Genomic DNA, 13,173 nt, shown 5'->3' on the forward strand with positions numbered 1-13,173 from the left:
CACGTTGTGTATTCTTTGCATTGTTTCCACTCTCTTATCACCTATTTATATTGTTTTGTGCCAAAATAAACGCAACCTTGTAAAATTACCGTCTGTTGCTTTAATTTTGGACACCAGTGTATTGTAGTACAACTCACTTGAGCCAAGATATTTAAACAGTTGTTCAGGAATATTTCCTTCGAATGAATCAAACACAATTTTTTATCTTTGTTCTTATAATAGCATATCCAATGAGTAGCAACAAAATTAGATGTGTCAAAATTAACTATTCCAGAGTACTTTTTTGTTTATTATGTAATTTATCAATCATAACAACACCACAAAAGTATTTGATTTTTAATTGCTTTCTATATCAAAAATACTTAACACATTAGGATACATACTGGTATGGATTACTTTTTTGCAATTTTTTTATTTCAGCGCCATCTTTCTTCTCCATTGCTAAATTACCACTTTTCTGTTCTTCTAATTCTTTATCGCCATTTTTTCTTGTCCATTACTGCTTTTGCAATATCATGTGCTCCACCATTGCATTTATTATGTACAAGTACTTACCCCAAAATACAATGAACTGAGAATATAACTCCAGTAAAACGTAAATCCAGTCACTAGCTAGCATCATGCAACAGTTTAAGAAGTATAACAATTTAGTGCAGATTAAAGCAGGTTAAAATGACTGCCAACATGATAAAAACACGATTTTTGCGGCAAAACATTTTGTAGACAACAGGCTGGCCATGTTAAATGCACTGATCCTACACTTTAAACGAAAACTCGAGAAAACGAAAAAAACGTGAAGCTTCATTTAGTTAAATTTTCCCAGTGTTTGTCTCTATTCACCTTCATGTCCCTATTCACTCTAGGTTAGGTGCAATATTTGGTGTCTTTTGTTGGTATTCCATCAATTCGACGTGATTTTGTTTATTTTGTGGTTTTTTGTGATCCATAGTGTTTCTTCTTCTGTCAATAGAAATATCACCGCAAGAAGTGAAATAAAAGCTTCACGGCGTAGTACTTATAGACTCTGAAAACGCTGATTTTCTGCATAGAGCAAATATCTCTGGAGTGAGCATTGCGTTCTGCGTATGTTGTCAACATTAAACCAGGATTGTCACGTGTTTTCGGGACTTCGCTGTGCGTGTGTGCTTTCTGCAGCGTTTGAAGTTTATAATATCGAGAGTTTTTGTTGTGTTTCACCGTTTGTTGATAGTGTAATAGCGATGGTGAGTTACTGTTGTTGCAACGGATGCAAAGAAAAATATATGAAAGGATGGATAGTAACTTTTCATGGGTACATACCATGTAGCTCTAATTATAGTTATCATATTAGTAAGGGACACCGTATATGTTTAAAAATTTCGAGACGCATTATAATTAAAGCTTAATTCTGTAGACCTATTTTTCTACGTTTTTATGACTATATAGTAGATATTACGGCTCGTACGAAAGCTTACAAACAATCGCTTCCTCTCGTAAATTTGCCAGTGGAACAGGAAAGGGAATGGTTAGTTGTTTCAGCAAATACTATCCTCCATGCGTTCATCAGTGACTTGTCGACTATGTATATAGATTACTCAGCCAACTACTATTTATTTAATAAACTGGGAGCAAGCACGTAAAATGCCTTAAATAAATACTTCAAAGTGTCGCCAGTAAGAAAAATTGTGCTTTAGGTCGCAAAAACGAGAAGATAAATAGCAGAAAAAAGGACGAATTAGCAGGGATATAATCGCTAATGTGAGGCAAATTCGGTGTTTATTGGATACTTGCAAAAGTGCTAGCGTACTGTCAAGTCGTTTTGCAAGACCATCGCTGCAAAAATGTACGTCAGGCTCTGTAATTCTATAAAGTTCCGTATCGTACCGAAAACTACGAAAAATCTAGTGCAGCTGAACGGTGACACCTATCGCAAAGAAGCAGGATGTAATATCACTTGCCCTTAAAAGTTACGTAGCTCGTTTACTCCCGGTATGGATACTGTTAAAATGTCTGCGCAACATATATAAATAATCCACTACACGTACGATAAGAATCCGTCTGTACTAGAGATGCAGTGACATCCCAAATATACAGCGCGCTATACGGACAAACACACGACGTCCCGAGAACACGTGACCAGGCCGGCAATGTATGTTGACAACACAAAATCTGTTCTGCGCATGAGAATGCTCACTCCAGAGATATTTACTCTATGATTTTGTGAACTTATCTTGTGGAAACGAGAAAACGACCAATGGAGTGCCCTGTTCATTCCTTGCAAGCGTAGCAGGTTTTGGAGTAAGACTTATTTTTTGTTGATTTATAGCTGTTACTTCTGATTGTGATCGAAAAAAATAAATTTTGTGAAATACGTATGGTTTCATTTCTGGCCTACAATCTGGAGTTGTGGGATTGTTTGGAATACAACTATGATGCGCACTTTGTATGAATTCGATGCCTAACATTTAGACTGCTATGCGCCTCCTGCGCCGTGCTTACCTTCCTTCGACTTATGAACATTAAATTAAATTAAAATTTGGTAAAAGAAATCAGCCATAGGAGACACCACTCAGTCACAAAAATTCGACACGGAGATAGCTTGCTACGAACGCAACGTTTTTCGAGTGTTGATCATTTTATCTCTGGTACCATTGGCAACATGTAATACGGTTTTTGTTTATTTTGTTGTGAGTCAGGGAAGTCGTACAACAAAAGCATGTGTCGAGATTCAGTAGAAAAATAAAGTGAAACAAATGTAGAAATAAGCAATGACATCACGGATAAATAATATGTCACGTTAAAATACATAAACCGGAATCAAACGACAGGAATGACAATGAGTATGCCTAATCTGTAAATTATTGTTGGACGTGGATTAAACTGTTGCAGTGAGTGTTAGTGTAAAATCCTTGTTTAATTGTATTTACTTTTCGCGGAAATTGATTTTATTATGCTTTCTGAATTCAGTTCGTGAGGGAAACGGGGCAAGATTGATCGACACGAAGTATTACAGTCGTTTTTCTGGGCTTGACAAGCGTCAGACTTGCCGTAGTTACATTTTTTTTTCGTCGGGGAACGGGGCCGACGGGTGAAAGTGAGGTTGAATGCTGACAGTGGTGGGAGTCGGCCGCTCGCACCAGGCGCCAAGTCTGCTCGGAGTTACATAAAGTCAGTCAGTCGGTGAGCGGTGGTGTGCGAAGACGGTGCGCGAGTGAAACAAACTATATGACATCTCTTATTTTCAGGTAGTGTAACGCATCATGAATCGTGATGCGGTGTGCGCAGTGTTGTGCTTGGTGTTGACATTCGTGGAAGCACTTGAAAATGGACTGGCTCGCACACCCCCTATGGGGTGGTTGTCTTGGGAGAGGTTTCGGTGTAACACCGATTGTAAAAACGATCCCGATAACTGCATTAGGTAAGTTATGAGGCTGTGACTAAATGACACCTTCATTTATATATATATGAATAGTAGTGATCGACGTCAGACGTTATTTCTGCGTAGAGTACTGCCTGTGCTATTTTGTTTTATAACTGTAGAGTTCAACTTAAAGTAGACAATACTTTGTAACATGCTATATTTCAACGTGCTTAAAGTGTTCACTTGTTGCCTTGAGATACCTTGCACAAAGATACCTTTTTCTCGAACTTGCCGTGCGATTCAAACTGTATGGTGTGGAACTTATGTTATCTGAAATGGATCTGCCACAAGAATACATACATAATTCCAAAAAATATCGAAGATTTAGTTTTGGGGAGTAATAATGTACTATTAGCAGTAGTGTCAAATTGTAGGAACTTGGTAAATAAAAGTTTTGAAGTGATGAATGTGAAAAGGAGCTGGAGTGTGGTCTTGATTTGTGCCACAATAATTTCTGAGTGTCATGTAGGCATGCACTCTAAATGTCATCACTTGAAGACGATCTGTAAATTACACATAGCCTAACTCAAAACAGAGGTGTTGACATAGCACAAAAATTTATGAACAGCAGTAGAACTATCATATCACATGGAATTATTTTGTGTGTGCATGTAGTCGGTGTTTGGAATGAGACACATACGATTCACCAAGTATGACTACCTTATAAACGTAGGATGGTGTGTTTAATATGAATATGTGTGTCTTATATGAGGCAAACAATGTAACAATTTCTTGGAAGGCAATTCTCCATAGTTCTCAAAGATTTGGAACTGCCTTGCTCCAAGTTCAAGTAAATTATAATCTGTTATCTGTCACATACTCTTTTCTCCTAATTAATGGATTGAAAACAAATTGATTTTATTGTGTTCGTAAAATTATATACTGTCTAAAAATAACATAACTTGCACAGACTTTTAGGGTGTGTAGGTGTTTTGGAGAAGGTGCGTGAAAGGAAATGCTGCAGGCCAACTATAATAATGTGGGTCTGACAGAAGCAGTGATGCTTACAAGTAGTGAGAAGCACTGTCAAAATAAAATTATTTATATTCTTACTGTGCCTTGCCAAATAGTAGATGCATTCAGTTTGGAGATCATGGTATAAACATAAGCCATAATTTTACATACAGAATCTGAAGGATATACATAATCTATGTCCCCTGTATCAATGACATAAGTATATATTAAATAATTTTTGAGACATATTTTTCCTGTCTACAGTCAGTTTTGAACCAATCGAATCTGTGCAATTGAACAGTGGAAATTATTGTTGTGTTCTCTGATATAGTGAGTATAAAAATATATTTAAAAAAGGGAGAAAAGTGCATTAGGCAAATGAGCTAATAGCAGAGTGCCCGAAATGTTAAAACTGATTGTCATGTCTATCACTGTTTGTCAGTCCGTTCAGAATTTTCTTCTTGTGTGCCCTACATTAACAATATGTCTCCATTGTGATATTTTTTATGGCTTTGAGCCAAATCAAAAACATCCACCAGCTATATTTTCCAATCAATACACTTCTCAGATATTCTGGTATGTTTTCATTTTTCTTGTTACACTTGACTAACGCCATAAGACATTACCAAAGTTCTTCACACTCTTCTACAAGCTGTTCCCATAGGAAATATGAATGACATGCCCATTGTGTTACATAGTGTATTATGCTTTAAAATTATTGTTATATGTTTATGAACTTCATGGTCATTGCACCCATAGGATTATTTTCCTTTGTCAGACGATTTAACCATATTTAAGGGAGTATGTTTATTCCAAGAAGTACAGTCCCTGGTATCTGAACCTACTAGATTAGATTAGATTCAATTTTTGTTCCATGGACCCAAAAATGAGACAATTCTCGTGGGTGTGGAACATGTCAGTTTCAGTAATGATTGACTTGCATGCAATATACAATATAGTTGACAACACTCTCCTAAACTAACTAAACAGCATATTTAGCACATTACTAACTGGTTTGTATATATTCGTGGATTGTTTTCCCATGTTCTTCCATGTATTGTTAGTTAGTTTCCTGTAGCATGGATCATTATGAATATGGTGTAGTATTTCTTACCTGGTGTAAAACTTTTTGCACTCCAGAGGGACTTTGTGGATTTTTGTGCATTACATAGTTGCAAATGCATCATTGTAATAGATTGGGTGTATTCAAAACATTTGCCTGTGCGAATGTGTGAACACAGTACCACAACTACCTGTTGAACTTAAAGGCAACCGTGCAAATTGTGTTTGGACAAAAGAATAATTTACAACAGGGACCAACTGAAAGATGCGGTGCTATTTTTAAGAGACTGACGTTATATTCAGAAGCATGGAATTTGCTCTGTCAACTCCTTCTAGTTTAGGCTTCCATTCTTTTCCTAAATCAATCCAGGCTAATGCCAGGATAGTTTCTTCAGCAAGGACTCAGCCAACCACCTGCCTTACCCTCATAAAAATATCCCTATGTTTTCAATTTTTCTATATATTTGAGCTATTTACTACCATTGTTTTATGATGACAAATCTTGTGTCAATATTATATGATCTGTGGAGGAATAATTAATAATATTTTTAAAAGCAAACATACTGAACTGAAGAACCACATATTGCTTCCATAGAGTTCATGATGATAAAATTAGATTAATTACAGCATCCACGCATAGAGACATTAGATTGGGCATTTTTTTCTCATGCTCTATACATGAATGGAATGGAAAGAAGACCTAATAACTGGTACAGTGGGACGTACCCTCTGCTATGAGCTTCGCAGTGGCTTGCAGAGTATAGATGTAGAGATATAATTAGAAATGACATTAAGAAAACATATAGAATATCCTGGATCCCAAGTGGAACTATTATATGCACAAACAAAGTTGACACATGGCGTGGTGGCTGACAGGAGCAACTATAAAGGCATTTCCCATTTACAGTCGCTCCCATCAGACACTGCGCCAAGTGTCAGCTTTGTTTGCGCATTTAATAAAGCATTGTGAAGTCGGAAAGTAAGGTTTAAATAATTCATAGAGCTACTGAAGAGCTTGTTGCTGCACGTTATAAAACTGTGACATTGGTGTATTAAGAATTGGTTTTAGAAAGTCTAGATATATTCACAGGTTGTTGATATGTTCATTACCTAAAATTAGATAAAGGCAGGCACTCACTTATAGCGGATAGATATGTGGAGCACAGTAACACATAACAGAAATTGGCATTCACACTAGCATTCGAGCAGTTAACTTTCTTTTCCACGAATAGTACACACATTTACACACACAGACACCAAAACGCATGCTCCCATGGCCACGGTACTAGCCGATTAATAACTTCTGTAATTTATCAGAGAAAATGAGTTCAGATGCTCATAGTTTTACCGATGATTTTCAGAACATTCTTTTATAACGGTATAAACAAACAGTAAATCTCATCTATTGCATTGTGAAATTAAGTGTTTCAGTACATACAGCCTACATTTGTACTGATTTTCTTACAAATATGGTCTGTACATTCTTTCCATGATGTGTTTATCAACAATTGTACCCAAAAAATTGTGTTTGCTTGTGTGGCTAAGGGGCAGTTGAGCTGTAAGTTGAGTACTATTTATGTTCTGGTTATAGCTAAGCAGAAATTGCATTGTTACTGTCTTCTCTTTATTTATAAGTAGCTCATTTGCCATTAGATAACTTGACAGAAAAATAAAATTCATTACACTACTGTTCGTAGTAGTTTGCGTATCACGGATCCAGCTGATAAAAGATGTGTCATCAGCATAGCTCACAACCCTGCAGTTTTGGGGTTCAGTTAATCATTAACATACACAAGAAACAGAAAAGACCCCAATAGCTGTACTTTCTTGCAGCACACCACATTGAGGCATCTTGTGGATTTCATTCCTTTTATAAGTTGCTAGACACATTGTTTTCTGTCTTTCAATGGATAGGTTTGTAGTTGTAAGGCTACACCTCTTCTCACGTATGCTTCTAATTTATGCAGTAGAATTGTATGATAGACGGTACCGAAAGATATACTCATATCCAGGAAGGTGCCTGTTACCTTGTCTCCTTCATCTAGCTTGTTTAATATTTAATGTATAAAAGTTGGTACTGCTGTTACAGTAGATATTTGTTTTCTACAGTCAAGGTGTAAATTGTTGAACAAATTATGTTTGAGGAAATATTCCTCAAATTGATTTAATATTATTTTCTGTAGTAATTTTCCGAGCTCTGAAGTTAATGATATTGGCCTATAGTTTTTGATATCAGTTTTTATTCCCTTATACACTGGTAGGATTTCTGTGGTTTTCAAAAGATCAGGGAAGACTCCATGCCAAAGGGAGGTGTGTCAGAGGCTTTACTAATTCTCCTCTTTAACAGCTTAGATGAAATTTCATCCCAGTCGCAAGACGTTTTAGCTTGAAGTTCTGAAATGATTGCTGGGCAGTCCCTCTCAGTAATGTCATGGATGAAAAAAATTTGCTAGTATTTGTAACATCTAAATTGCGTGCCCAGTCATGTGTTTCATTTGCGTCAATTGTTCTAAACATCTGTATGAATTTCTCACGCAGTTCTTTTAGGTCATTTCTTATATCTCGATTTTCATTTAACGTCATACTGGTGTATTCATGAGATTGCTATTTCCCACAGTCTTTATACATTATTTTTCAGGCTGTTTTACTAACGGCATAGTCCATATCAATTCAGGCAGGCTAGGGAAAAAATCTTACCTTCATAGTTTCGGATAATATTGAATTTAGCATATGTTAAAATGAAAGACTAAGTAAGGAACACATGTTTTTTTTTGTTTTCTCCAGAAAAATTTCTGCTCTGAGGTACAGCACTCCAAAGATGATACTGTGCATGCCACTTTGAAGATGCGAATTTTGGAAAAAATTTTAAAGCGTTTCTAGATATTTTGTTGGTTTTTTAAATTTGAAAGATAATTGTTTTATAATTACAAAGAGATCCTCCATTTGGACTTACCTGTCAAAATTCTTTTACTGTGACATTCTGAACTTTTTTAATAATTTATGTCTTTTTTTCCAAAAATGCCAATCCATAAAATTTTGATTTTTTTCTGTTGATTAGTATTATATAGTTCTACATTCCCCGAAAAGGAGAGTTTCCACTTTTAAGTTGAACAGGTTTTATAAACAATTTAATTTTTTTCCATTTATAAAACCTTTTTTATTATCACATAACAGGCTCATAAAAATCAAAACCTAGCCTTATTTAATATAATTTTAGTTTTGAAAGATGAGTAAGAGACTCATTTTTCAAGCATTAGGCCTATAAATGGTTCCAAAATGTATGTGAAAGGTCCAAAGGCTTAAAGGTTTCAATTTATACAACTTCGTGCACTCTGTTTTGCACTGAAATTAACCATTCAGTGTATTATAAATGTGTTCCACAGCTTCAGTATTATCTTCCTTTGATATACGTGATGCCTTCCTGTTGAATCAATAGGAACTGGAGCACTTACAATCTTCAAAACATTGTGAACAGGAAGTGAGCACTGATGATGTTGTTGCTGTCCTTCAGCTGGAAACTTATATCCAGCAGCTGGTCGATGTTGGCCGAACGAACGAAACTTCCTCTTTCTTGCTCTTTAAAGTGCATGCAATATGATTTCGCCCATCACTTTGAGTCCAAAAATGTGTCTTCTGAATTCCTTTGAAAGGAGTAGTTTGTTTGGACCATTCTTGGTTTTTCTGCTCACGGAATTCTTCGATTTCCTCTTTGGACAAAAGAATGAGGGCTGTGGATGTGTAAGATTTCACGACTCTCGTAAAATCCTCAGCATTCTGAATTGTAGCTGTATTTGGCCTGGAAAGATTATGTTTTGTAGCATGGTGCTTCAGCAGGCCTTCTACACCATCACAAGGCCCCTTCCCATGACCAGTAGCAGTGTATACCCAGCCACTTGGCACAAGTGACTTACTCTATTCAAACAGCTGGTAACGATTTTTAAAATGACTTGGAGCTCCATCAGAAATAATGATGATCTCCTCTGCCTCAGTTTGCAGTTGAAGAATTTTGCTCATTGCTAGCAAAGCATGTGCTGAGTCATGTCCTATGTCATCACTTACAAGTGCGAAACTTGTGGTCTAGTTTTGAAAATATGTAAAAACCGAATATGCAAAAATTGAAACCTGGTCATTACTTCAGTGAGACCCTTGTACTTCTAGTGGGAGAATTACAGACAAGTTCTCAGCAAAATCACAGTGAACCACTAAACATAGTTCTTCAGCCTGTACATGCCCTTTCACTTCTGCAATGTGTTGTTGTTGCAATTTCTTCAGATGCTGGTGTGTTACTGCTTTCACTTATCATTTACAGGTTCATCAATGAAACTGTCAGAGGTAAGTTTTCTTAATTAGTTTATTTTCCTGCCATGTTGCATATGTAATTTTTGCAGAGAGATGTGCTACGTCTTCCAGGCCAAGTGTCTGTAAAGACAGTCCTCCCTTTCCAGGGCAGTCACCACATTCTTGAAACAAACAAGTCTCTCACTTTACGTCACAGACGGCTAATGACTTTACATGCCCAACCAAGGTGTCATATGTCACATGCTCCACTAAGTTCTTCAAAGTTACCACACAAAGTTCAAAATTTGCCCAGTACACCCATAAACAGACATGTCTAGGTGGGTGTGGAACTATCCACTTAGATCATAGTGCATAAAATTTTGATCTTCTAATATGTGAACTTATATAGTTGCTCTTATAAACTGCAAAAGTTTCTTTAATACTGGGAGTCATGTACTTCTTCACTTTCACAACTCTATCACCTTCAACTGTTACAGTTATAGTGTCTTTTTTTTTTTTTTTTTTTTTTTTTTTTTTGGCACTATGGTGAGAACAGTCCCATTTATCTTCCAGATAAAATGACTGCACTATTTGAACTTGAGTTGCTTCTTAAGGATAACCATAATAGGGATCTGGTCTTCCAAAGGCTTCTTTTACTGACCTCACATTTCTTGATATGTCTACCATGTACTTTGATACTGATGGAACATGATTCAAAATTGTTTTCTTTGAAAATGTCTCTGGAATAATAGTTAAAACTTGCATCTTTTCATGGTAGGATGCACAATATTCAACAGCTGAATTGATATTTGTGAAAAATTCCTGGCAAGAGGTGCAAGAGTGCTTTGGTTCATTTTCTTTTGAAGATGTAATTTCTGCTTTGAAGAGTGTGGTCATTTCTGCTGTAGTGTATTCATCCATAGCTTAAGTAATTTGTCTGCACTTTCTTGATGCATAAAGCTTATAACTCGACTTCAAAGACCACGGTTTCTTAACAGGGCTAACACCTACCTCTGTAGTTCACTGATTCAGGGTATTAAATCTTCCTCTATTGATGCCAACTCTGCACCACTGGAGGCTTCACCTCGTTCAGATACTATCATTGTTGTTACTCTGCCAAAACATTTGGAACACAAAAAGTCATCACTGGAAACATCTTCACTTTGAAACAGAGTCTTAAAATGAGAACACTTATTCACAACATGAACAGATTCTGTTTTTTGTTTGTCTTATATATTGCTCTTTTATGGATATGCAAATAGTCAGCACACTTTACTCTCCTGTGGCCCCAGTCAGAAGACATTTCAGACAGTCCTTTTCACAAAACACTCTGCAACTGTGTCAACTGGCAAATTCCTCACGACAACAAAGAACTTACTGGATGGTCTGATTTCTTAGAAGCCTCTTCAGTAAACAAATTAGCACTGAACAACTACAATACAGAAACCTGCAATGAATAACCACGACAAAGAAACTGACAGAAACTACAACAAAGTGTAAGGAATATCTGCAACAATGAAAGTGAAAAGAAATAACTGCAACAAAGAAAGTGATAAGAAATAACTGCAGTAAAGACAATAGAAATAAACATTGTAACAAAGAAATTAGTAAGAAACAACTTCAGTGAAGATATACATTACCCTTGAAAGTTAAAAACAATGATTTTTTAAAATAAAGCCTGTCCAACTTAAAAGTGGAAGCTCTTCTTTACAGACAATACCTAATCAACAGAAAAAATCTAACGTTTTCCTATAAATTGTAAAAAAACTTCAAAAGATGACAGTAAAAGAACTTTGACAGATGTATCCAAACGGAGGATACCATTCTAATCATAAAGCAATTATCTTTCAAATAAAAAAAAAAAAAAACTCTAAACTGTTACAGAGATACAGCATTTTAAAAAAAATTCCAAAATTTGCATCTTCAAAATGGTGTTCGGTGTGTCATCTTTGGAGGCCTGTATCTCAGGGGAGAAATGTTTGTGGAGAAAACAAAAAAAATTGCGTTTCTTACTTACTCCAGAATTTTAACAGATGCTAAATTCAATAACATCAGAGACTCTGAAGGTACCCCCCTGCCTGAAACGATACGGATAATGCCTAACACAAGTTGAGTTGCATATCTGATAGGTATAGTTATGAGTTTTGAGGTTAATCAAGCAATCTGAATTTTGTTCTGAGCAGTTTTGTCTTATTAAGGAGTGTTGTAAGTTAGTATCTCTAAAGGATATGTGTCTGCCGCTCATGGTCTCGCGGTAACGTTCTCACTTCCTGAGCACGGGGTCTCGGTTTCGATTCCCGGTGGGGTCAGGGATATTCACCTGCCCCGAGATGACAGGGTGGTCTTGTCATCATCATCATCATCATTCATCCCCATTATGGTCAGAGGAAGGCAACGGCAAATCACCTCCGTTAGGACCTTGCCTAATACGGTGGTGCGGGTCTCCCTCATTATTCCCCTACACTCTGTCAAGAAGCATGGGATTTCATTTCCACAGAGTATGTAACAATCTATCTTAGAAAATAGATTAAGGAAAGGCAAACCTATGTTTCTAGCATTTGTAGACTTAGAGAAAGCTTTTGACAATGTTGACTGGAATACTCTCTTTCAAATTCTGTAGGTGGCAGGGGAACAATACAGGGAGCGAAAGGCTATTTACAATTTGTACAGAAACCAGATGGCAGTTATAAGAGTCGAGGGGCATGAAAGGGAAGCAGTGGTCGGGAAGGGAGTGAGACAGGTTTGTAGCCTCTCCCCAATGTTATTCAATCTGTATATTGAGCAAGCAGTAAAGGAAACAAAAGAAAAATTCGGAGTAGGGATTAAAATCCATGGAGAAGAAATAAAAACTTTGAGGTTCGCCGATGACATTGTAATTCTGTCAGAGACAGCATAGGACTTGGAAGAGCAGCTGAACGGAATGGACAGTGTCTTGAAAGGAGGATACAAGATGAACATCAACAGAAGCAAAACGAGTATAATGGAATGTAGTCGAATTAAATCAGGTGATGCTGCAGGAATTAGATTAGGAAATGAGAGGCTTAAAGTAGTAAATGAGCTTTGCTATTTGGGGAGCAAAATAACTGATGATGGTCGAAGTAGAGAGGATATAAAATGTAGACTGGCAATGGCAAGGAAAGCGTTTCTGAAGAAGAGAAATTTGTTAACATCGAGTAAAGATTTAAGTGCAGGAAGTCGTTTCTGAAAGTATTTGTATGGAGTGTAGCCATGTATGGAAGTGAACCGTGGACGATAAATAGTTTAGACAAGAAGAGAATAGAAGCTTTCGAAATGTGGTGCTACAGAAGAATGCTGAAGATTAGATGGGTAGCTCACATAACTAATGAGGAGGTATTGGATAGACTTGGAGAGAAGAGAAATCTGTGGCACAACTTGACTAGAAGAAGGGATCAGTTGGTAGGGCATATTCTGAGGCATCAAGGGATCACCAGTTTAGTATTGGAGGGCAGCGTGGAGGG

General features: G+C 36.7%; 1 protein-coding gene across 1 annotated transcript in view; it reads left to right on the forward strand.

Moving 5' to 3' along the window:
• The first annotated feature begins 3,153 nt into the window (after nt 1-3,153).
• Nucleotides 3,154-13,173, forward strand: part of LOC124621874 (alpha-N-acetylgalactosaminidase-like) — a 93,163-nt gene continuing 83,143 nt past the window's right edge. The window contains 1 exon segment of the mRNA XM_047147339.1: nt 3,154-3,397. Within this exon segment, the coding sequence (XP_047003295.1) occupies nt 3,240-3,397 (158 nt within the window). The 5' untranslated portion in view covers nt 3,154-3,239.

Source organism: Schistocerca americana, chromosome 7 (assembly GCF_021461395.2).
Source record: "Schistocerca americana isolate TAMUIC-IGC-003095 chromosome 7, iqSchAmer2.1, whole genome shotgun sequence".
In the NCBI taxonomy this organism is placed as follows: domain Eukaryota; kingdom Metazoa; phylum Arthropoda; class Insecta; order Orthoptera; family Acrididae; genus Schistocerca; species Schistocerca americana.